The 27354-nt window shown below is 33.1% G+C and overlaps 1 protein-coding gene across 1 annotated transcript in view; it reads right to left on the bottom strand.

Annotated features, from left to right (window-relative positions):
• LOC129224856 (roundabout homolog 1-like) overlaps positions 1–23320 on the bottom strand; it is a 264554-nt gene extending 241234 nt beyond the window's left edge. Inside the window, 1 exon segment of the mRNA XM_054859403.1 lies at positions 23085–23320. Within this exon segment, the coding sequence (XP_054715378.1) occupies positions 23085–23145 (61 nt within the window). The 5' untranslated portion in view covers positions 23146–23320.
• Between the last annotated feature and the right edge of the window lie 4034 nt (positions 23321–27354).

Below are 27354 nucleotides of genomic sequence, written 5' to 3'. Positions count from 1 at the left end.
ATGGAGAAATAAATTGAATTTTTTTCTTCAAAAACAAAAAAAAGTAATAAGTTGAAAACTATGATTTGTACTTTCTTTTTTCAAAAGATTTTCATTACTTTTTAAACTTGCTATTGTTAAACCAACAACTAAAATTAACTTTCAGTAGATTTTCACAGCGCGTCAGATCTATGAAGCTTCATATCCAGGGCTGCGGAGTCGGAGTGATTTTGGATAAAAGGAGTCCGAGTCAGAATCAGTCATTTTCCCTCCAAAGCCGCAGCTAAAACAGGGCTGTGATGGAGTCAGGAGTAAATAAAGGAGACTCCATCGGGGGCTTTAAAATTCCAGGAAACAGAGTGTTTCATTTTCCCTTCGACTCCACAGTCCTGGTTATAACATCAAATTCAGTGATCTTAAAACCGCGGTACGCTGGGTAGATTTCTTAATACTCACTTAACAGTTTAGTTTCAATATATATTTTTTAAATATTTGCTGGTATTTTGATAATTATACTATTGTATCTAATGGAACTCATTGAGTTTCAATGTAAAAATGATTTACGCGAGAAATTTAAAAACACTGGACAATTGGATTTTTATTCATTGCATGTTAAAAAATAGATATGTATCCAACAATCAAATTCTCCAAAATGAAGAATGTATCGTCAAAACAAAGGAAACGTACTTCTAACACTCATCTCGAGAATTCTCTTCGAATTGCTTCACCACACTTAAAAGTCAATGTTGAGAGATTATTAAAAAGAAAAGATGTCAGATTTCTCAGAGAACTAAAAAAAAGTTTTTGATAACTTTATTCAGTCTTATGTTTTGTAAAAAAATCTGAAATGTTTAAGCTTGGTTTACTTTTTCAATCGCACTATGTGTTGAATATCAATTTTTACTGTAATTTTCAAACTAAATAAATCTTATTTTAAAACTATATAATTTGATTAATCTTTTTTTTTTCCATACAGTAGAGTAAAAGGCATTTTAAATATTTCATTTGATAACGTTTCTTCCAATTTGGGTGTTTACTTCAGTCAATTAAAATGGATAGAATAGGTCAAAAAAAAAAAAAAAAGAACCGGAAAATATTTTAATTTTTCCAAAATTTATTTTTTAATTAATCTTTTAAAAAGTCTTACAGTGAAACCTGTGTACATTGACCACATTCGGTGCACTACTTTAGTGGTCAACTTAAACAGGTGGTCAACTTACAAAGGTTCATTTATATGATAAGGGTTAATTCCGTGCCTGGAAAAAGCGGTCAACTAAAACAAGTGGTCAACTTACAGGGGTGATCAACTTCACAGATTTTACTGTACTTCTAAAACAAAATGTTTCATCGTGTGACGTCACAAGTGAAGACAGCCATCTTGAACCGGAGCGCGTAATTGTCTTTTCTGGCAAGATATCTATCGCCATTTAGTGATTTTTCACTGCGAGCAATTATTAGCGGAACGAGAATTGTTAGTTAAGTAAAATACTGAACGTTATTGAAGATTATTTTTTAAGAGAGAAAATAAGTCAACATAAAAAGTATCTCACCCCATGTTTTCGATCATGCTCATTCAGAAAAAAAATATTTTTGAAAAATGGGAAAAATAGCCCAATTAAGCAGAGTACATAAGAGTTAAATTGAAGTGAATTAAAACGCGTATAATATGACTGAAATACATTTAAGAGTGATTTTAAATATAAGCCATCATCTGTAGTGAATGATGTGTAACCGTTAGGAATCGAGGAGCGATGACTTGGCGTCAATGTTGGGAGGAAATGCTTACGATAAATTGAGTCAAGTATGATGCGTTTTAATTTCTAACGAACTGCATTAAAAGTACTTTTGAATTTAGATAATTAGAATTTGATGCTTTAACTGACTTTGTACTTAAGATATTTTAAATTAAATTCATAGTTTGGTACTGCGTCTACATGCCAAATTACTACTAAGTTACTAATACTAGCCAAGTTCTACAAAATTCAAATTGAAAATTTGATATCAAACAATTACTGCGTGATGTGTGTTCTGTTGGTGATAATTTCAAACTTCAATTATTTTTAAAGTTGACATTAGAGTCAATATTTTTTCTTAATTTTTGTAACTCTCCCCCTCCCCCTCTTTGAATTTTTTTCCTTTCTGGGGACGCATTTCATGTATGCGTGTGTTCTTTGTTTTGCCTTAAGAAAATAAATATTTATTGGAGTAATTTAGTTAAATGAATTTTTTATTTATTTATTTTTTTTCATTTGTTTATTTAATACTAGAAGTATTATTTATTTATCATTTTATTTATACTGTTATTTCTTCACCTTTTTTTAAAATTAATTTCTGGGAAAAGGAAAACTATTTTGCTAATTTTCTAAATTTAAATTCAATTTTTTTTAAAGCATCACATTACAGAGGGAAATTTACTACCGTAATTTTACTTGAAATTCCTCTGACCGAAAGGTCGTCTTTGCGAAGAATGATGCTTTTGCAAAAAAAAAAAAAAAAAATAAGCGACTTGGAAGGGGGGTTACATTTGAAATTTTGTAAAATTTGATTTTGCAAAGCGACTACTTATATCACAACGAATTATGAGAAAGAACAGCAAATAAAAATCCAAATCATATTGCGCCTGAATCAACCCCTGCACTTCAGATATGTTTCTCTTATTTTATGTAATTTAAAAACTTTTTCAAAACATAATAAATCGTAAGTTTTAGAGACTGCTGGGGTTTTCTAAAACTGTACGTTCTTTTTACTGACTCTAGCAGTATGCTAAAGTACCCACTCAAAATATTTTTAAAGGCAGTTTGTCAACAGACAAACTGTCATAATTTTTGTCAAACGGGAATCGACCTCTGCACTACGCATATGTTTCTCTTGCCTATTTAATGTAATTTAAAAACTTTTTCAAAACATAATAAACCGTAAGTTTTAGAAACTGCTAGGGTTTTCTAAAACAGAACGTTCTTTTTACTGGCAGTATGTTATATTACCTACTCAAAATATTTTAAAAGTCAGTTTGTCAACAGACAAACTGACATATTTTTTAATCATCTCTTCATTCAAACAAGGCGCCCGACCCCACTCCTAACTTTCCTTCCAATATCCCCTATTCTATTCAATTTTTGACGCCTTAATTGACGTCAGTGCCGAAATTGCTAACAGGATATGGTATGCAGGGGGAAATTGGGAATTTACTATCAGAAGAGACAAGAAATTAAAGGAAAAGGAAGAAAAGAAAAACGGGAAAAACAAGATGGCGCTCCTCTGCAGCTACTTGCTCTTCGGTACAGGTCGAAGAGTTAAAGGAGACGGTTGCCATGCCAACCGGGCGCCGAAGTGTCGCGTGTCAAGCATGGACTCTTCGCGCGGGAAGAATTTCCCGCGAAAAGTGATGTCTCTTGTTACTTTTTGTTTTGTTTAGCAAGAACTGATATTAGACGAAAGACGATTTTCAGATAAAGGTAACGTACGAAGTTACTTAGATCTTTTTCTCGTAGAAAGTAAATAGCCGACAGAGGAAAAAAGAAATTATTTGAGAATATTTCTCAAAGCATCAAAAAATATTACTTTTTCCTATTTTATCGTTTTGCTAACACCGCAGTTCGAAACTATATATTATATTTAATTTTGCACTCAAATCACATATACAGGCCGAGGACTGCTGATGGCCTTTGAAAAAAGTGAGAAAGGTGACAAATTTGAAAACAAAGGTGACTAAAAGGTGACAAAAAAGTAACTAAAAGGTGACCAAAAGCAATTTGTTAAGAACTCAAAAAACAAAAGATTATCCCTTTTTACTGACTTTTACCAAAATAGCCTTATACTTTTTGTAAAGATTTCTTTACAATTTTGGAAATGAATATTATAGGGCTAGAATTAGCGAAATAACAATTTTAAGACATTTTCAAAAAACTTTCAGTGTAAACTCTATGTAACCTTTCTTTAACTGTAAGTATGCTGTTTAAAAATCTTTCTGTCTTATTTTCACCAAAAAGGTGATTTGAAATGGAAAATCGTCTTTCAATGTCAGCATTACCATGTGATAATGCAAGTGAATCTTTTATCACCTTAGAAACATTAGGAAACTTAAGATTGTTGGAAGTTGAGTCTTTTTTTGAAATGTGCTGCTGCCAGTAGTTATTAGTTATCAATGGTTTTGTTTTCGGATGCTTCATCATCTTTTTCCAGCTGCAAAGGTTTCCATTCATCTTGCAACCTATCGAGTGGAACATTAAAGGGCATAATTTTGGCAACCTAACCTTTATCAAATCCTTACAGCTTCTAGATTTACTTCTCTCTTTTGGATCCAAAAATTTAAAACTTTTCAGTAACCTGTATGATATGCAACTTTTTTCTATTACATATTTGCATGCAGTCACACAATGCTTTTAAGCAGCTTTTAAAAACGTAACCTTTTTATTTTCTTTCAGTTTTGACAGTTCATCTGTCACCTCCCCACTAACAACGAGATCTTCAAGAGGTACTCTGTTACCAAATGCAAACAGTTCATCCGTGTCTACGTTTGAAAAATCAACTTTCTTTATAACAGAGGCTTTTATAACTCGAGCCATATAAGTCTGAACAATGGTCTCTATGTCTTGGTACAATTTATGTATCACAGGCACTTGGCATTGAAAGCGTTTCGTGAACTGCATAAACAAATCAGCAGATGAAATGATAAAATGCAGCTCAGCTTTTATAGAAGGTCTTTTTAAAACATTTGCAACAGCTTTATATGATCTGCATTGCATAGCTGAATTATTTTTTAAAGGCACATGTTTAAAAAAATAATACTGAAGAGCATCCCACTGTTCCAGTAGTCTGTTTGCTGCAGGTCCAAGGGTAAGCCAACAGGTACTTGTGTGTTTCAGGAACTTGTGATGAGGTGGATTTAGTTGAGCTTGCACTTCTTCGAAGTCCTCCCAACGGGAAGGTCAACCATCAAAATAGCTATAAGTACTAAGAAGAAGTTCAGATGCTTCTTCACCTAAATACTGCAATGCTTTGACATTTGCATTATGCATTGTATGAACACTGCAAGTACCAATATTTATTAGATTTTTTTCTCGTGTCTCAAGGATAATAGTGCCAAACAACCTAAAAACTTTTTTAGTAACGAAAACGCACCAAACTGTCTCCGAGACGCACCAAAAAAGGAAATGTTAAGAAATTTTTACACAGACCAAGTTCACTTCGCATTTGCGCAGCAAAAATAGAACCTGAACCATTTCTGTGCAAACACAAAGTGAAACTATAAACACAAACCAAAACTTTTCTTTATTCCGCGCTCAAAGAAGACATCGAGGCATGCCTCCTTGACCCATCACCCCTTTTTCAAATTGAAGAGCTCGTGGGTGCTTAGTCGCAGCTTTAGAGGTCAGTAAAAGTAAAACAAGCAAGTAACGCGCTCGGCTCTAGAGATGAGCGTGAGATTTAGAGACTCCAGATGACGTCACTTGATACACACAGAAGACAACTTGCATTCGATGACCGCTCACTCAACAAAGTGTGCAGAAACAAATTGCGCAGCTGAACTTTAGTCGAACAATGCTCTATGGCCAGAAACACGATAGGAAACAAAATGGCGTTTAGACGAGACTTGCGGAAAACGCGTCTGAAAGGCTGAAGGGGGGATAGAAATACTGGTTCTGCTCATAGGGTGCAATTGCAAGCGATAAAAAAATTCCCTGATTTCCCGGTAGCATAGCTATTTTTCTTAAACAACAAGGTAGGAGGGGGGCATGTTTAATGCTTACTTTTTTAATTAATTTCACTGTTAAAGCTATCATTCAGATACTTTTCAAGGATTTAATTATTTAAAAAAAAAATTCCTAAGACACATTTCAAGAAAGGTGAGAAAGGTGACAAAAGTTGCAAAAGGTGACTAAAAGTAACCAAATTTTTAAAAGGTGACTAAAGGTGAGAAAGGTGACTGACTCCTCGGCCTGCATATATTAAAACATGCATGTGCTCTTAAAGTAGAATTCACTGCAAATGTGTAATTTTTTTAAGATGAAAGTTTAATTTTTTCTTTAAAAGATCAAACTTTTTACTAAGCATTTTTATTGTATTTTTCTGCTTGTAAAATATGTTCAACATATTTCAGTGAAAACAAATGCTCCACCTAACTCCTTGTGAGTAAATAAATACTTTTTCCTATTCTCTAGAAATACTCTTTTTTGAGTATAACACAAACACAGATTGTTCCCAATAGAAAATCTTTGCGATTTAAAACTGTAATTTAATATTAAAGTTTTAATCATGAAACGGTAGTTTTTGCTTAGCTTAAAGATATATACTAGAGACGTACCGAGTACTCGGTAACTACTCGGTATTTGGCCAAATTTTGATCAGATACTCGGCCAATACCGAGTAATTGCAAAAAATTGAATATTGTCCAAGACAGATATTAAAATTTATAAAAAAGTGCAAGCATATATAATATTCTGCAATCATTTAGAAGTCAAATTTAAATTTTGAGAATAATGAAGTTTGTAATGTTTCAATGGAATAAATCTCTATTTTAATGTCCCCAAAGTAAATAAAACTTATTTATTAAAAATTGTGCTAAAAAAGTAAGTATAGAAAATATGGAATTTTTATATTAAAAACGGATTTTTGCTACAAAAAAAAAAAAAAAAAATAGTTATAAGAATTATAAAAATACCTTTGCTTAAAAAATAAAAGGAAATAAAACAACGTTAAAAGCACAGTGCAGACACGTGTTATGGCATTACAAGGAATTCCTTTTTCAATGCACAAAATGTGAGCTCGTGGCTTTAAAGGCATCCGACAAAAGTCGGATTCTTTTGTCAAATGTCTTTACATTCTTTAGCTCACATTTTATGCACTGAAAAAGACGTTCCTCGTAACGCAGAAACATGTGTCTGCAGTGTTTCTGCACATCTTTTTTATTTGCTTTTAAAAATTATTTATGTTTGGCAAACTAGAGCTATAATTGGTATAATTTGTTTTAATTCCAACTTGATTCATACCTTTTATTTATTTATTTTTAATTTTAAAAATAATTTTTTTGTAAAATTTTTGACAACATTTTTTTTAAAAAATAATGCGTAATTAAATTTCAGCTAGAATTTAGTTTTAAAAACTATTATATATACAAGGAGGTCTATACAACTATTCCAATAAGTTCAAAATTCATCACATGTGTGTCGGTGGTTCTTCTGAAAACATAATTGGTACTTGGTGACTCGGCCGAGTAGTGAAAGGCCGAGTACTCGGTAACTCGGTACTCGGCCGAGTAATGAAAGGCAGAGTACTCGGTACTCGGTCAAAGTGCTACTCGGTACATCTCTAATATATACTTTACACATGAAATCTCGTTCTCAAAATAAAAAAATTAATTTTGAGTCACATATTTTTTATCAAACTGAAAAGAAGGTCACATGATTTTGCTATAAACTGACAAACGAAAGTATTAGTTCTTATCAAACAGTAAAATAAAATTAGATATTTTTAGTTTTTTATTTTTTAGAACACTAATCAATATGCTTTGGTTATACACACGTGTTTCAACGGATGCTCTGTGGATAACCAACGGCTGTGGTACACGCAGTACACGCAGCTACGGATAACGAGAAAGAAAGATTACGAGAAGAGAGCATGTGGGATGCTCCGTAGCAGAAGAAAGCAACTACGTTCCTTCAGTCACATAAAAGTTCAAAGCCCTTGCTCAAAAAGTTTCACTTCAAAAAAAAGCTCGTCAATCCTGCCCGCCTTAAATGACATGTCCAAATCTAAGGCAAAATTGTACGTATGAAAAAATATGCATACATTAAAGAGGAGTCTTATTAATATAGGTGTACCTATTAATAGGATCATGGAGCAGACTGCGCCAGTGATTTTTTTTGGGGGGGGGGGAGGGGGGGGAGCATTTTTCTCTTTTATGAGTGGTTCGTTATTCTTGGGTTTTTTCCCAAGTGTTGGGGGGGGGGGGGCTATTCTTGCTGGCGGGGGGATAGGCACCACTGGTAGAGAGCTTCCGAATATCTCTGTTAAGTTTGCATATTCGCAAAAATAAACAACATGCAATCCATAGTAATAATAAAAAGGTTTCCTTTCAAAAAGCAGTACCATTAACGTTTCGAAGACGCACACTAAACTAGAAGCCACAGATGAGAAATAAATGTTTCTCCAGAGGTTAGAGAAATTTGAAAAAATACCAAAACTGGGAAAAACTAAGAAGAAACAATTCCTAGGGCGTCCGCAAAAGGCGTTTTCTTGCGGCGCGACATTTTTTGCGTGCTTACTCAACAAAGCGCCGCCATGCTGTCCATTTTTAACTCGTTAATGGGCCGGTGGTGAAACTATGAGCATTCGCTTCCGGTACTTGGAGCCCTTAATTGAACGAAGAGGGTTTTTCTTCCCTTTCCATTTTCTCGGAAGTCGCCTTCCGTGGGAATTCTGAAAAATTTCTCTTCACCCCCCCTCTCTCTCCTGTCCCCCCCTATTTTTGGAAAAGGAGAAGAGGGAGGGGGAGGGTGGGAAAAAAAGTTGAAACTGATGCAATTTATTTTGGGTTTTTCGGAGTTGGGAAAATCCTAGGAACGAGAAAAAAAATTTTCCTAAAAGAAGTCCAAGAAATAAAAATCCGTATTTCGGAACAAAAAAGAAAAATCATATTCATATGCGGATAGCGGATTGAGTTTTTTTTTTTTTTTCATATGATAGAACACGGTAACTATGACTAACGTGATAATGTGTACGGCAGAGTAGTGCGAGAACTGGGAAATGCCGAATCTCTCCGTTAATGGAGTAACAACGCAAAGACGCATCAGGAGTAAGATCCCTGCACCCCAGAAGTGAGGGATCACCTCCCTCATCTCACCGAATCTTTAATTTTGACACATAATTTCTAAACTTAACAAGGTAGTTTTCCATGAAAGGCAGACCCATAGGTTGAAGATTTTTCAGGCGGGGAGGGGGGCGCCCTGCCCCCTTTAATAACTTAAATATTTGGGAGGGTAAAACTTCTCAATTTGAAAAATGGAATTCCAAATTTTTTCGAATGATGATAATTTTGCCGAAAAAAAAACTCTCAATGACGCCGAATGATAATTCTGCCGAATCGTCAAACAAAATTTGCTGAGGGACCTCCCATCGGGGTGTCCGTGGTGTATGTGTTTACTCAGGGCAAATTTTATTGGAAAACAACAAAAACCACGGCCACTTGTATATACGTCCACAATTTTTTTTTCAAAGCCACGCTACCCCCCCCCCCTCAAATGACGGGACAGATGTAAGGGTTGTTATGACCTTAAAATAATATTATAAATATTAAATACCGAAGATAGACCGCATTCAGAAGCAGCAGTTTAAGATATCTCTTGCAATTTTTATTATGTAAATATGACGCCTCTCTAAAAAAAACGAATAAAAAATAATAAAAAAAATTAAAAATGTTGTTTTTTAAATTGCAAACATGCATGTAGAAAAAATCTCTATTTTGTTATTTTCATTTATTACAAAAATTGAATAAATTAAAATAAATAAATAACGAACCTCTTTTTCCAAATGCGTAGCATTAGTTGTCATCATTTTCTCGTTAAAAAGCGTTCACGACGACGCATAAAATAAAAATAGTTAGCTACAGCAGGACGTAATATTTTATTCTTGGCGCTGTTTTCGACGCTGTGTCGCTTAGCATAATGCATACAGAAGTTCAATTAGGAAATAATCCAAAAGGTCTCCACGTATAGCATTGCTTATGTAAAAACGCCTTTAACATACGCATTTAGTAAAAGCACTGGGAAGTGTTTTTTCATCTCAAGTTTCTCAACATCTAATGGCTACCAACTTCAAGTCATAGGGCGAATTGAATTTAGCCGTTTCACATTCTCCAGAAAATTAGTTTCAAAAATTAAGTTGAATATAATTTAATGAAGTGTTTATGTTTGTGCTGAGGAAAAAGGAAATTTTTATAGATATCTTAAGATGTTGGAATGTATAAATAAAATGATACATTTTCAAATAAAAGTTTTTTTAATGAATTAAATGACTCGTTTAATGAGTATTCGTAGCCATGTCTTAGTATAAACTTCGTTTTTAAGGTCTATGTGCATCAAGGGCAAAATTTAAGAAAAAAAAATATGATGCGAATAAATTAGGGGAAAATAAACATTTGAATTTGAGTTTATATTTTATTTTTATTGAATTTGGAACATCAAAATCGGAGAGAAAAATACTGTATTTATTTAATTTCAAATTTTGAATTTTATTATTTTTAGTTTTTTTTATTTACTTCTTTGTATTTTTCCTTTCTTTCTTTATTTATTTTTATCGTAATTATCATTTTATTTATTTATTTTTTAATCAACTTGTTCACATAGTATTTCACTGAAACGTTTTCAGTCATTCTATACTAAATTACGGACAATAGAAATTTTAATTTCAGTTCAGTCATTATTTATAATGATTGAAGTGGTGTACTCTACTTTTCGCCGACAATTAACCTCCCACCCCCTAAATCTATCAAAAGCTAAGGTTGAAACTGAAAAACAGGGGGAAGGATATTTTCAGTCGACGAAAAGTTGGGGACACCAATTGAGGCAGTGAGAAGCAAAGGGATGTGACAAAATTAAAAATTTGGAGAAATGGGTAGGTGGACCTCTCCTCTGTCTTGGGGCAAGAGATAGTACTTGTAGCCGTAGTAGGTACTGCTGTACAGCATGATTTAGAAAAAAATTTTAACGAAAGCCTACCTAGGTCTAAATTTTAAACGCGATTTTCTCGAAACTTTTAACTCTGTCCACTTTGCTTCTCACTACTTCAATTGAAGTATTTTCATTCATTATTGTACTATTCAATAATTTATATAACGAACCTAATTTAACCTGCGTGAATCAATTATTGCTATTCAAAATTATGTTTATTCAGGGTGGCGACAGAAACTGGAAAAGAAAGTTCCCTGACTTTTCTCTGATTAAGTTCACCAAATTTCCCTGATTTACGTTACCAATGATAATAGTTTCCTTTCTTTGCCCTACCTGAAAAGCATTGCATATTAAATAAAATGCAGTGTTTAAAACAGTTTAAGCTGTTAATTGAAAATATATTTTGAAAAGATGCTCCTCTGTTTTTTTGGTAAAAAAAGTTTATTAAATTATCGACAGAGAAATATTGTAGGAAATCTAAAACAAATACTGTACTTTCAGGAACCAGTTAACATAAGAATTCTAAAAAATTATTAAAACCACTCTTAAAAACATATCTAATCGTGATAAAGCTAAAAATTTTAAATAGATATAGTCTTGAACTGAATTTTCAAGCAGTATAATTGTTGCTGCAAGAATAACAAGTGATAATTACAGTATAGAAGTAATGTAGTTTTACTTGCGTAAATAATACTGCCATGTGCAGGCAAATCGGCAGTATCTGCAGAAATTAGTTTTCGAGATATTTGAAGAAATGCGTGGTGGATTCAGTACTAACAATAGGAAAATGTTGGAATTTGATGTTTTTTTCGTGCCTCTTTTTCAGCAGAAACCAAATAAGCCAGTATGTACAATAAAGATAACGCACAAAAGATGATAAAAATGCAAAAAAAAAAAAAAAAAAAAAAAAAAAAGAAAAAAAAATGTGCAGTCACTGCCCTTTACTTGCACACGGCAGAATAGACATATTTATGTAAAACGAATTGAAATCTTTCAATAACAGTCATATTACGCTGTTCTCTAATCAAGAACTTAAGTTTTAATGAATGAATACAGCATTTTAACTATTAAAAAATAATAAAAATATTCATGTACAAAACTCAATTTCAAATGACTTCATTAGTTATGGAAAAAAAATCTTAGATTACTTTAGTAACAAACAACATTGATATGCAAAAACAATTATTAATTTCAAAATGTATATGAAAATGGTTTTAAAATAAAAGAATTTTAAAGTCTGAAAAAAAAAAAAAAAAAACCTTTTGTATAATCCGAAGTGACAGCGAGTAATACCATGGCAAAAAACAAATTTGATTTTCAGTCAAAATTCAATTTCAGCAATTAAATTAAAAACGCCAAGTGATAACTTTTAAGATTTTTTCAGCATTAATTTAAAAAACAAAGACATTTTTCTTGAAATCGTGATAACATCATGCTAATTACTTCAAGACAATGAGTAAAGGCAAGGGAGCAAAGTCATCAATAACGGTTTCCTCTTTGCCTGTAGGGTTGTTTATTTTACGCACCATGGAATGCGTGGAAGAAAAATTCAAGCTAGGTAAAATAAAAAACTTTACAGACACAGAAACACAGAAGCAATCTTGGGAAGCTCATCCTAAGATTGAATACTTTGACCTTGAAGAAAAAAGATGCACAAATATGCGGCACTGCATAATCGCACCTCATTAATTTTGTTTTTTAAAAACAAAGAGGCGTAAAATTCGTAAAGAATCAAAGTAATTCATTTTTCAAGGGAAAATTTTTTTTTCTTCTTCATTTGTTCAATTTTCCCTGAATTTTTGTTATTTTTTCAAAATTCCCTGATTTTTCCCTGAGTGATAAAGTTCCCTGACTTTTCCCTGATCTCCCTGATTTCCCTGATCTCTCGTCACCCTGTTATTATAAACATCAATTGTGAATATGGTATTTTAATATGATCAGCGATTGTTCAAACCAAATTCAATTACTAAAACACTTCAAAAATATACCAAACCTCCCACCCTCTCAAAAGTAAATAAATATAAAAAACAAATGACTTTTGCATTAAACCTGCAAAAATAGGAACTCTAAAACCTATAAAACCATTTTTAAATTTTAGAGATTAAGTACAATTTTCCGCATTAAATCCAATTTATATTTTAAATCAAATTTAAACAATAAAAATTTTCAAGAGGTTTGTAATCGTGATAAACGCAGACAGTAACTACGTTCAAACCGAAACACAGCCTGCGTTCACCTGTTGCGTAGGAGATTTGGGGGACAGCCAAAATATTCGGAGCAAGCGATGCCAAACGACAAAAGACATTTTCCGGTTCTAAACATGGAATTGAGAAGATGTCGTGGCACATTTTATGTGTGCCAGAACTGTTGAAGAAAGTCTTACTGATTTTCTTTGTAGTTGACGGGGGTTGTTTCTTCGGAAATGTTAATAAAATCGAACAGTAATAAGAGATGTGTTAAAAGAGTAATTTTGTTAATTACTTTGCAAAAACTCACATTTTTAACTTTTGAATAATTTTCTTAAAGATTAAAAAATACTTCGCGAATATATACTAAAGAACTGCCGAAACTGAAAAACTTAAAATAATCAGATGCAAACTAAGCCTGAAAAGAAAAGCCAGTAGCGCAAACGGAAATTAACTTCTGGTGGGATTTTTAATCATAACAGCCTTTGTATGAAAAAGAAACTTCCGTATTAGGATTGGCAATACATGTTAAAACCAAGGGTTCTTGAACGGGTTTTACCCCTCCAATCGCCGCTGCAGGCTGAGTCACTGGAAATGGCTTTCCTTTTGTAAAAGGGAACTGACAAACTGCCCATAGCACGGCGATCATAATTAAAATAGATTGTCATATTTCCTAGCACTTTTAATAAATGGTACATAATTTCGAAAATATTTTTTCGCATGAAAGATGAAACACATGGAGTACTGGTAGATTAGATTTAACCTATTCCTATATTTAGAAAAGCATCCTACACGAGACGTTTAGTACCTAAAACAGCTTAATCTATGAATTTTTAAAAATTCTTTCAAAAGGTGCAATTTGACACTTTTTGGCCGTTACTATCACAATACAGAGCGTTGTGGAACAATCTATTTCAATCAGGTCGAAAACTGCTACCAAAAACCCGTTTTATTTCTAAGCTAGCTCAATCCATGATTCTGCTGAACTTCTACAGTTAAGACGCATGGGTAACATCAACGACATTATTGTGACAAATTTCTAAATATACTCACATTTTTTAATGTACAGGCTAGTCAGTGCATAAAGGTGGGATACTACAGGAATTTAATCTAGCTCAATCCAAATTATTTTTATCTGTAATTAGTTCGACAATACTGTTAATTTAAAAAAGGAAAAAAAAATGAAAATTCCCAAAGGTTATCCAAACGAAAATTAATTGAGTTGAAAAACCGAAAGGGCAGAGAGTGAAATGTTTTTTGTCTCCCTACTGAAATTTTAGAAAATGTATTGTGCTGATTTTGTCACTTTACGCCTCATATTAACGAGCAAAGTTATTAGTAAGGAAAGGCAGGACGAAAACGGCGACAAAACAAGCCAATGTAACCCTGTATATTTTATCGCCAAGGTAGCATTAATGTAAAGCTTAACGAGAAAGTAATGACTAATAATTCAATGCGCAAATGTTCTGCTCCTTTACCGTAGATAAATTGAAGTTTTTTTTTTATTCTCCTCAACTTAAAAAAGCAGAAACTTGCTAACTTCGGTTTAACTTACAACACTATTTAACAAATTATTTTTCCCCCGAAACACTGGCAATTTTATAATTGGCACACTTGGCAAAAGTAATACTTTCTGGGCTCAAGAAAGGACAAATAGTTCTTCCATAATACAAAAAGGAACAATTAATATCATTTCTTAATTGTAGGATTTTTTAAAAAGATAATTGATAACAATATTAGTTTTTCGCCCAAAAAATGGGGGTTTAAACCAACTTTGATGCACTGTACAAGTTACTTTTTTCAATTTTTGGGGAATCAACAATAACCATAAACACGTGATTATAAAGCTAAATTTGTGGCGAAATTTTCAGTTTCATGACAATTAGTTGTGAGTTTATTTATTTCAAAAACATTTTTTTTAACAATTAAACAGGAAAGGCAATATAAATGAATGCGAAACATACAAGAAAAATTTGTAATCTCTTGCCCTTATTCTTATGAAATCCCACGCTACTTTTAAAAACTGAGGCTTAAAGTAAATTTTGGCACATAACAAATTTCGAAGACATGGATGTTTAATTCCGATTCCCCTTTATTTAATGCAGAAATGTGGCGTTTTCAAAATGATAGCAAGAAAAACACCATAAGGTAAAAATAAAACCGCTGCAGCCATTGAATTCCTTTCACCATTTCGATTTCAACCTTTTACATTTCAATTCAAAGCTCAAAGGGTAGAAATTTTCTAGAAATTCTTTCTTTTACAGATCGTAAAAGGTTTTCAGTTTTAAGGTCTAGGTCTCATGTGTTTCTCAAAAACAGGAACGACATTCTCGTTCGCTAAATTTTAAAGCTTCATAAATAGAACTTTTCAATATTTTCCCTGGCCATTGATATTGACATCAAACTGGTATTGACATAGAATATGTTTTCCTCCTAGATAATATAAAGTAAGTAAGTAAGTACGACGTCAAAGGTTTAATTTCTATTGGATTTAGCAGCAGGGTTCACTGATTCAAATCATCATGATTTAAATCATGAATAAAATCATGATTTAAATCAAGCGATTAAAAAAAATCATTGATTTAAATCAATTGATTTGAATCAAGTGATTCTTTTTAACAAAATCATTGATTAAAATCAGTTGATTTTATTTTTATGAATTAATTTTGCATTTTTTAGAATGTATTGCATCTTAACTTCAACTGGCAAAACTACCCTCTTTCTGTGTGTGTAACCGATTTTCACTCGTGCCATATTGCTTTTGCTCCAAAATTAGTGTAGGACAAAAAAAAAAAAAAAATGCAGTTTTTCTTATACATTATGACTAATTTTGTTGAGGAATGTAATTGTTCAACATATTATTTTACACTAAGAACGTACATGATGATGGAAACCTTATCTTTAAGCAAAGCATAAAACAAAATCACACCTTATCTAAGCATTGTAATGTATTCATAGATCTTAAAATATTATTGAATAGATAGAGAACTGATCTTAATTTTAAAAGTAAACTGAGAATAGATTCATCAATTGTATGAAATATATTTCTTTATAAATGTAAAGTAATTAATATCTTCAAATTTTTGAACTTATTAAAAATATAAAAAAAATCTGATTTAAATAAAAAAAATCCGATTTAAATTTAAAAAAAATCACGAACCCTGTTTAGTGGACGTTTCTTTGAATTGTTCCACTTACGATGTTTTTCTACTGTTTGACTCAGTCATGTAAGGAAGAGGAGGAAGGGCGGAGAGACACCGTCGGACGAAACATTTGGTTTATTGTTGTAAAAAAGAATACAAATTAAATGTAAATTGATTTCAGTGCACTTCTTCTTTCAAAGCAAATGTTTGCTTTTGAAATTAAAGCCGGAATAACACATCTAAACTGAACTTTTCTGCCCCTAACGAACACCTTATCAACGATAAGATTCCCTAAAAAATAAAGTGAGATCACCAAAATATTTTTTTTTTACTACAGCACTGGTTTGACCAATGTATTCGTGATTAAATTTTTGTAGCCACTTAACAAAAGATGAAATCAGAATTCTAATTTAATTTTCTAAAATGAAGCAAATAACTCTATGATTATTGTGGGGCGAAGAATTAAAAAAGATAAAAGGGTTATTTTATGGGTAAATATGGTAGATATCTTAGAAGAATTTCTTTGATTCCTCTCATTTTTTTCTTATATCATAAGCGATTTAGTGTGCAAACAGAACTTTGAAAGTTCAAACAATGGTTTAAACAAAAAGTATTTAAAAAAAAAAAATTGAATTTCAAGATTTTTTTTTATGTAATGAATTGCACTTCATAATGAATAGCATCCAATTCATAAAAATCTACAGAAAAAGAACAAAAAGATTCATCAAAAGGAATGGACGTTTTTTAAATGCATCCGTCTCCTTTACAGAGATTTTAAAAAAAGCTTGAAAAATGAAGAAATCAATAACTAAGAGAGATTAATATTGCTATTTTATCATGTGACCTTTTGAGAATAAATATGCAAAAAATCATAGAAATTGATATAAAAATTTCAGAATACATACTTCAAACAAAAATTGATTAACCAAACAAAATCGAACACGAGGTTTTTCTGGAAATACATCTTTAAACAAATCATTCAAAATAGCAAGATTGCATACAAATCAAGAGATTTGCTTTTGTGTGATCGATTTTAGTGGAAAAATCAATGACCAAGATAATGTTTATACATATTTTATTTTACCGCTGTAAATAAAAATAATGCGGATTGAATGCAATTTGAATCTATGGGTAAACAACAAACTTACTCGCTAAAATCGATAACAAAATGGCAGAAAAGGGTAGCCGATACAAGATCTTCGTTCTAAGTCAACAGAACAAAAATTATTAATTCTGTTTCTGAAATAAGTTTAATATGCAATGCATAAGATTATTTTTAGGGGGTTAGTATAAGATAAACATTTTTTAGATAAGATAAAAATAACTCCTTTTGAATGGAAATGAACTGGAGATTATACGGATCCAATTAAATTGTCAAGAAAACATTTCTTATTTTGAGCTTCTCAAACAGCCTATTGTGAAGATATTGTGAAGAAATAGAAAACAATAAAAATGAACGGATAATTGCGATTTTTATGTCGCAAGAAACTGCACATCGCGTCGCAAATGATTCATCGCCGTGATATACAAGTGTTTTAATAAGCTCCAAAAAATGACTCAGCGAAGTTTGCATACATCACAAAAATGACTTTCGAAGCGCATCAGTCCTGCTATCTCCACGGAAAATCTTCATAATTCAGTCTTCATAAGCATATCTCACATCTCCGTAAGCTCTCAGGATGAGAAAGACTGAAATATTTAAGGGGGACGTTTTCCCTTTCTCCACCACCCCTACGTCATCGATGCAATCTGAAACTCCAGTGACATCACAGAAGATGAGAAGGCCTGACGTCACGTTGCGAAAACATTATGACGTCATCTGATCTTTTGATGATGGATAAAGATGCTTTTACCCTCAAGTTATTTTTCCTAACGCAAAATGACGAAAAAAAAATATATCGTTCTTTCAATCTAGTGGAGAATCATGGGAGGCTGCACATCACAACGCACTATTTTGTACTTAGAGAAGGAAGCACGTGCAATGGCATGTAAGCTTCAAGTGCTACTCATTTGGCACTTAATATTTTTGCACCGGTTAAGGAAATACTTCCCGATTAGGTTAAGGTTGAGCGTTCTTAAACGTTACTAAGTTATCCATTTTTGCATCATTGTTAGATAAAAGGAAGAATGGGTCATTTGTTTTTGTAAATGCATTGAGTGATTCGCTTTTGCGCGTAACAAGTAAAGATTGAAATTTAGCTTTTTTTTTTTCAACTTTACGATAAGGCAACAAAAATGTACAGATATAGTCATGGAGGGCTTCTTATGTAAATCGTCGTTTTGAGAGAGTTGCGGCAATAATGCTGTGTAGCCAAGAGCTGCTCGTAGCCAAGAGATTATGGGGACTGCGTTTAAAGGACATTTTTTCAAAAACTTGTTTCAGAATCCTTGTTCCCAAAAACTACGCTTCTGGACCCCTTCAGATTTTGACCATTTACAAGATTTCCCATTTATTATATATCGCTTTGTTTTCATTAGTAACATGAACTATAGTAGGAGTAGACGGTCTATTGAATATTACGGCACATTCAATACCTGAAATGGACTTTTAAAAAAATAGCAACACATTTTGAAGACTTTTTTTATATAGATGCTGCAATAATGAAAACTAACAATATTTATAAACTACATGCGACTCACATTTTAATGAAAACACACGACGAGACAAATAATACTCAGAATGGTCAAAGAACACTAAAATTCACGAAATAATCGATAGAAGATATGCATATAAGTATACAATATTCATAGTGAACTAACTAGTTTAGAACTCTTTAAAAACGGAAGTCTCACTATGATCTCTCAATTCAAGGACGAATTACAGAAGAAGACCCCCTAACAACGTTTTACTATTAAATTAAGTTTTACAATATTGGCCCTTTTTAATTCTACAATAGGTCACTGTAACCAATGTAGAAGGTATTCCTATATAGAAGGTTCTTGTGTTTCGGGGTCCTTTGGTTCTAAAAAGAAAACAATGCGATTTTTAATCTAAATAATACTTGGTTCTAATTCGAAAACAATTTGCCTTGTGATAAAACCTCATCAGTTTCAAAATAATACATTGAGTTATTAAGGAGCTATATTTTTTCTTCTCTTGAAATGTGGCTTGTTACAGCTCCTTTCCTTTAATATCTTATAGATATAGAATATTGGTTGGAGATTCCTGGCTCTTGTTCAGAGCAAAAGATATTATTTTCCATCATATATTTCAACGCAAAACTCAAAACCGGTGACAAGTGGGGCTGCCTCCCGCTTGTACCGAAGTCTTTACTTAAAACATCGTGTTAAATCTCTTTAAAAAAATAATAAAAAAAAACTGCTATAAGTCATGAACATTATAAAATAATTTTTAGACATTAAAATTTAAAAAAAATGCGAGCATGGGAACTGCTGTTGGTGCTGATATTAGTTTCAGATAAAAAAAGGAAAAGAAAAATCGCGAGAGAGGAAAGATTAACATCATATTAATCATTCATCGGTCAACAGATTAAAAAAAGTATCGTGTGTGTGAACTGAGCTACACTTTTTTTTTTGCCGGAAGGTTAGAAAAAGTGTGTTTGTATGCAATGGAGCACGTGATGGTTTAACAACGGAAGTTGAACTATGGAAGAATAATATCACAAAAATACATCGGTAACAGTTAGAATATCACACCAACTGTATTTACATTATTGCGTATTGATTTATAGACAGGAAAATGGCTTTTAATGTCTATTAGCAAGCACACACGATGTAACTAATGTTATAACTGCTGAAAAACTTATACTACTTATACGTTGATTATATAAATTTATACTACTGAAAAATTTATATACTACTAACACAAAAGAAACAAATGTGGAAAAAATGATTCAAATGTCGCAAAAAAACTGGCTTCCAGATTTTTCTGCAAATTAGCCGCCAAGGCAGGCGCGGATGACGTCCCCCCCCCCTCCACTTTAAGTGACAAAAGATAGCCTGTAGCCGGGTTTTGAAGACTTCTATTTCGAAAAATTTGCCCTTGACCCCCCATTTTTGCTCAAAAATGACGTCAAAACCAGAAGCTGGATCGCCAGGGCGGCTAGATTAGCCACCTTCGGCGCCCAGCTCGCTGGTTGACAACCCTCTTTGGTGATTGATAGACGGAAGAATTCCTGATGGAAATGAAACACGGTGAATTCCATTCCCATTTTTCAGAATTTTTAACTCGAAAGGCTCAAATCAGTTTACACCGCAATTTTATATTACAAAGTAGCCCCCCTCCCCCGCTCCGCAAAAAAGTTTTTGATAAAAATGGCACATCAGAACCTCGATTATTCCGCAGCTCATTTATTATTCAGAACCTTTTTTAACCGACATCGGTTGCCCTGAATTTTATTTCTTTGTATTTAGTAAATGTTCGGTACACTGTCAATAATTCTAGTTTACAAAATCTTGTTAAATTTGAAAGCAATCAAATTTAAATTAATTTTAAGAATTTATTTATGTTTAAAATTAAAAATCATAAGTTAACTGTTTTATTAACATCGCAATATAGATTAAAAGTTGACTTTTTTTAACTATATTTTTCAATTTGTATTGCAATTTTTTTTTAACTTTAATGATCCTTATTGAATAATTAAAAATTAAAAATCATAAGTTAACTGCTTTATTAACATCGCGATATAGATTAAAAGTTGACTTTTTTTTAAACAATATTTTTCAATTTGTATTGCATTTTTTTAAACTATATTTTTCAATTTGTATTGCATTTTTTTAAACTTTAATGACCCTTATTGAACAACTTGCTGTTTATATGAATAGCAACATAATTTAAAGCATCACGTTTAGTTGTGGTTTCACATATTTATGTTTACGTGTTTAAGCCCAGAGATGAAGTTTTCGGAGTCTTCTGACAACTAATTTTCAATACTGTCTTTTATCCGGAATTTTCGATTTTCTGAAGGTTATTCGGCTCCTTTTACTTCGAGTAATCGAGGTTCTATTATATTATAGTGAAATTCCATTACAGCGAATACCAATACAACGAAATATCTGTTTCAAAGAAATAGATTTCTAGTCTCGTTTTAATTGATATTACATTGAATGAATTCCACTATAACGCAATTCTCGTTGCAATGAACAATATTTGTGGTTTCTCGAAGTTCGTAGTAACGGATTTTAAGTGTACTATTTTTTTTTCGGGTATTTACTCTTTTAGGAGGGTGATTACATGTTTTCAGATTAACAGCAATTTTAGGAGTAAGTTTTTAATGCGAGATACTTCTTCTTAATAATTTTATACGGTGAAGAAAGTAAATAATTCTGTTAAAAGAAAAATTTAAAATATTTAATAAACTTAATCAACGCAGTCAACTCTCGATTACCAGAATTCCAAACGGATCGGCAAAAACCTTCGAGTTATGGGAAGTTCTCACAGCCTTCTCATGAGTTTGGGTCTATATAAAAACTTTGAGATGAAAGAAAATTCTAGTTATAAGTAGGCTTGCCGAATTTCTGAAATGTTCCACTGGGACAACGGAATACTCCCCCCCCCCCAATCCACTCCCATCAGCGTAGCGAATATTCAAAAGGGTACACTTTTTTTTTTAGAATTATGTTTGCATGACCCGATGTGGATTAAAATTTTACATACAATGCAGTAATAAACAGAAATTCGCAATTTTTGGACTTAGATCAGTTTGGCTCTGACGTACAGAAATGACATAATTTTTATTTTAAATAATCCTTCATAATTAATTATGTTTAGACTTTTTTGGTCATCTGTAATCAAATTTATCTTTTTCCGAGACGTGAAGTAATACGACCGGGACACCGGGATTTCATCTGAAAGCCGGGACTGTCCCGGTCAAACCGGAACTTCTAGCAAGCCTAGTTAGAAGGCTTCGACTCAAGGGCGCCCATATAGGGGGTAAGGAGGGGGCTCAAGCCCCCCCCCCCCTCCTGAAAAGTTAGAACTTTATTGTTTTTATAGTTTTTTCTTTGCAAAAATGTAAGAAATTTCTTCTCCAGTCATTAATGAATGAGTTATTAAAAAAAACAAGTTTTAATAACTCTAATCTGTACTGAAATCAGTTTCTACTTGAGGAAAATATCCTGCTAAAAATGGCGAAAATATCTGAGCCCCCTCTTAAAATTTTGCATTTGGGCGCCCATGCTTCGAATTATCGAGGTTGACACTTATTTTATTAAGTAATTAAAATGATAATACCTTACAAGATACAAAACTTTGATTTTCTGGAAAGGTACAGGCTGGAGAATATAGTTATTTCATGACATAAAAAAGATATTATGAATCACATTTAAGTTACAAAATCATATTACGCTTTTTGAAAACCTTCAGTGGAAATCTCAAAAACGGGCGGTAACTCACTACTACTAAACATTGCTAATAATGTGAATTTTGACTGTACAAGGCCTATAATACCTATAAGATACGAATATAATTAACTTAAGTTAATAAAACTTAATCCCACAGGTTTTATAAATAGCGCGAAATACTGTCAATAGTAATGAAATAATAGAAACGTTGACAAAAATCTGGCGTAATAAATTACGAAATAAAACAAGCAAACGAAAAGCAACTAAGCAAAATTTTTCTGCAGCGAAAGATAATGCTACGTTCATTCAATGAAATATTTTCTTACTTCAGTATTTTTACACGTATTACTCAACCATTTTCATCAATTTAGATTTGAATTAGTAATAAAAATTCGTATCATCCTTTCTCTTTTTAAATGCTCGCATTTTTAAATGAAAAAAAAAACAATAGAAATAACTAAATAAAAAGTTGGAAAAAAGAGCAGGTTTAAAATAAATAAAATACCAACATAATTAAATTTTACAAAAAAATAAATAAAAATAAGATAATATCAGGTTTTAAAGGCTCTTTTGACGAAATCAATAGTTTTTACAGTCACACAAACTGAATTATTAAATATGATTTTAGCAAATGTCGATAAATTATTCCATTGAAATTTCCTTTCGTAGGGCAGGAGTAAACATTATTTTTCCTACTAAGCACTTTTACAATTTCACACGAAAAAAAACAATGTACATTTCAAAATGAAACAACATATAAATGCTCCTTTTGCATCAAAAAGTTAGAAAATTTAATTTTCACTCACCCATCGTAAAGACTCCTGAACATAACAACAACACCACAAACAAAATACGCATCATCTTCATTCGATAAATCTTCTATTCTCCTTCGAAACAAAAACCAAGCACAAAAAAGTTCGGCAAAAGTTCAGAGTATTCCTCGGTCCTATGCGGCCCGCGGTTCGTCACAGAAAGTTTGTTTTCCCAGGATCCTCGCGTGCGAAGAAAGATCGTAAGAGCAAGAGAAGCGGGACGGATGCGGAGATCGGGATGGAATGAAGAAGAGCGCCTCACAATCAGACCGCACGGAGCACGAGGGTTGCCGTAACGAGAGACAAGAGGAAATCGCCAAACTAGTGCTTTGCCAACGCTGGCGAAATTGTGATCGCCAAGAATCGGAAATTGAAATATACGGACGCACATATAAAATCTTAAAAAAATAAACGAAACCAGGACTGTTTTTGAGAGCATATACACAGGCACGTGTCCAGGGGCGGCCAGAGGTGAGGTCGCGGGAGGTCACAGTGACCTGCTTTAAAATTTCTAAATCAACAAGTTTCGGGATAGTATTTCAACATCGCAAATGTTTTTGTTTATTTCCCCTCGTTTTTTTCAGTTTAGATTTTAGAAGATGCTTATTATCACTGTCTCTTCTTCAGAGGTTAATTTTCATTCCAGGGATTAATAGGAATTAATTTGCACCGGAGTTCACGGGAGGAGAGCTCCTCGTACCCCCGCTCTTCCAGATCCATCATTTCAAGAATTTCCAGGAGGAAGGGGGAATTCACGTAAATGCACTTTTTCACGTAACCTCAAACATTCTTTATTATTATCAATATTTTAAGCACTGAAAATATTTTATAGGACGGTATTCACTGGTCTTTATCAATTTCGCAAAGTTTCTGCTGTCACGTCAATTTTATTATTCTTTTTTTGTTAAATAAAATTCAATTATTAAATTTTGTACCACGCTGGAATCGAACCTGCGATTTTTGGAATGAAAAACAGATTTTACAACTCTGTTCATGAGGTTCGACTAACTAGGCCCCTCCCCAATCTCAACATTTACCAACTCTTATGCTCCTTTTGGTGTAGAATTAATTATGTCTACGTACCCTATCAAAATCCCTTTAATTTTATTAAAATGTGATGTATCAGTTCAAGCTAAACCGTTTAGTTTTAATTTCAAAATTTTATGAATTAAATCTTAAATTAAGATCTATTTATCCTCCAAGGAGCGTTTCCGTATGGAAGGTCGCTGTGATCACTAAAAATTTCCTTATTCGGCAAATTTGGTCAGAAGATTCTGCGAGTTTGGAGACATTTTTTTTTAAATAATGTCTTTTTTATTATTTCCTTTTACAAAAAAGGAAGTATTGTATTCGCGAAAAAATTCTCACTCAAAAATCGACCTTTATTTCCATTTTGCTCACCCCCGAATGAATGTTGAGTTTTTTTTTTTTTTCGATTCGACCACACGTGGATAAGTGCCTAAGAACGTATAGACACGCGAAATATCCATTTTGACGATTTTTCTCGTGACGTCTGTATGTACGTATTTGGTTGTATTCGGGTGTTTCTAAAGGGGTCTTTTGCCCCTTTTTTGGGAGAAACCATTGTTAATTTCGATGTAAACTCAAGTGGTGTTACAATTTGGCGAACACTTAGCGATATATCGCCAGTCTTTTGGTCGCAAAGTTTTGTCACCCACTTGGCGACAAATTCGGCATTTAAATTTGGCATTTGGCAAAAAAAAAAAAAAAAACATTTTTTTTTTTGAGCAATCACGATTGCTTATTGTTCTCACTTGAACGTCTTTGATGTTCCGTTCCTTTTTCAACTTGGACCAGAAGCCTCTGCAGCAACACCGCCCGCCGGCGCCGTCCTCTGCAGGCGCGGCTGTTCTGGTCCTGAGCACTGTCCCACAGGTCCCGCTTCTCCTGGTCGGTGGCGTCCTTGTCCTACACACACGCACGCTCGCACACTCACACACGCCTTCATACACATACACACACGCCTACGAGCATATACACAGGTCTATGCACACACACAACTATGCACACGTGACCGCCCAGGAGGAAGGGCAGGTTTAGGGGCACAGGAGAGGTTTCTAGAAACAATAACTCTATTGGGCAGGTTCCTGTCCCAACTCGTGATTGCGAAACACATAATATGAATTCAAAATTTCAGAATTCAAATTTTTTTTTTAAAATCTGGTTTCAATCTGGCCACTGTTGGTGATATTTAAAGAGTAAACTAGTGAATCGCATTAAAATTACCAATAATGGGAAAATAACATTAAATTGGAGTAAAAGGAAGTCATGTGAGGTACGTTATGTTAGATGTGTATGCATGCTGTTGGTGCTCCTAGCACGGGTGTCACCCGGACTGTAATTTTTTGTCTTGCAATTTTTTTGCTTGCAACGCCTTTTGTTCTCAGGACCAGAAAATCGGTAGGTATGACGGGAGAAAATTACAGCTACATTTGAACGAAGCAATGGCCTGTTTGGTGATATTTTGATAGTTGAAATTTTACCCTTAACTCCAGTGGATGAATCCTAAACTTCAGTACATAGCGTTCATTGTCGATAGTCTTACCAGTGAAACAGTAAGTTACCGGATCCAGTTCAGCTTTGTCACAATTAAGCCTTTCCATGCATGTCAAAATTGCCAAAAAATACTTTTAAATTATCATGCTATGGCGCGAGTTTCATTGTTGATGACGTCAGAGCGTTACTCGGTCAGTGAATTGTCTATTATATTTGTGAGAATATTTGCAGTTTGGATATTTCATGACATTTGTCACTTTAAAGATTTCAAAGCATCAAACTCATTAACTCATATTTCCAGACACTCACATCGTTAATTCATCGAGATTCTTGATGTACAGTCGGATCCCGAGTTACGCGAGGGATGCAATCCAAGACAAATTGTTTCAAACCATTTCTTAATTATATATTACCGTATGTTTTATAAAGAACTGACTTTTAACTAGAAAAAGCGTTACTATTTAACATGATTACTCTGTTATGAAGCACAAAATCAATGATCGATAAGATACATGTACTTAAACAGTAGGGTACGTACAGAAAAACATTACTGCATTATAATATCACTGAACAGTAGATATCGTACTTTTAATTATAATTTTAGAAAAAAAAATGCTTCCTTTCCTGGCTTCCATTTTCATGATGTCTGTATTTTGCTCAGACACTACTCTGCGAGCTTCATTATTAAAACTAAGTTCTGAACTTTTGCGGATTTCCTTTTCTTGAACTTTAATTGTACGTATCGAAGATTAACTCGTAGTACCTAATTGTCGGTGTTACCTTCGAGGCACTTTATAATTGTTCAAGCCTCGAGAATCTTTACCTTTACTTGCATTGTCAGAAACTTTCTGTTTTTCTTTCCACTTTTACTAACTTTAGATGAAAGTTCTCGTTTGGGAACCATTCTGTTTTATCAACGTTCATCAGAACGAAAAAAACCGTTAAGAATCGTTAATAAGAATCGGAGCGGTAATTTGTATAAACTAAAGCAAAGCGTTGTTTAGACTAATACAGTGTGTGAATTTCCGCTGTCAGTGATGCTAAAGGAATGAAAGTCCATTCACGAAACCAATATTTAGTGTCAACGAAGCCTATTCTAACGCTCCGCCGCTGCTTTCCAAAAAATTTCATGTTGCAAGCCAGTAATTTGCGTCAGCAATAAAAAAAATTCATTACTCATGAAAAACTCGCATTATAGCCATTTCACACAAGTCGGATCGCGTTGTAACGGAATCCGACTGTATTTTGCTTCCCTAAATCATAACCAACTACTTTGTTTCACTTTCAAATGCTGCTTTCTTTTTCCTTTTTTGTTCTACAAAAGCTAAACTTGTGGGTCGGGAAAACATCAACAAATGGACAACTCATAAGTAGTATTATATGTAGAGATAGCAATTCCGGTATACCGGTATTACAATGGTAAAATACCGGTGATTTTGGTATAAGCTGCGATTATTAAATATTTTTAAATTAAAGCATTTCGCATTTGTCTTAGTAGATGTTTACTATTCTAATTCAAACTAGAAAATCGCCAGCGCCAGCCAAGGTATGACGGGTGAAAATTGATTCTACATTTGAACGAAGCATATAGTTGGTCATATTTTGATATTTGGTCATATTTTGATATTTGACATTTTGACCCTCTCCAATGGATAAATCCTAAACTTCAATACATACCGTTCATTGTTGACCACTTTTACGTTTCTTCATTCTCCTGAAATGACAGTCTTGGCGGAAAAACTGTTAA

The sequence above is a fragment of the Uloborus diversus genome, chromosome 6 (genome assembly GCF_026930045.1).
Source record: "Uloborus diversus isolate 005 chromosome 6, Udiv.v.3.1, whole genome shotgun sequence".
NCBI lineage: Eukaryota > Metazoa > Arthropoda > Arachnida > Araneae > Uloboridae > Uloborus > Uloborus diversus.
Note: the sequence above shows the minus strand (reverse complement) of the source record. Positions and strands in the feature narration are given on the sequence as shown.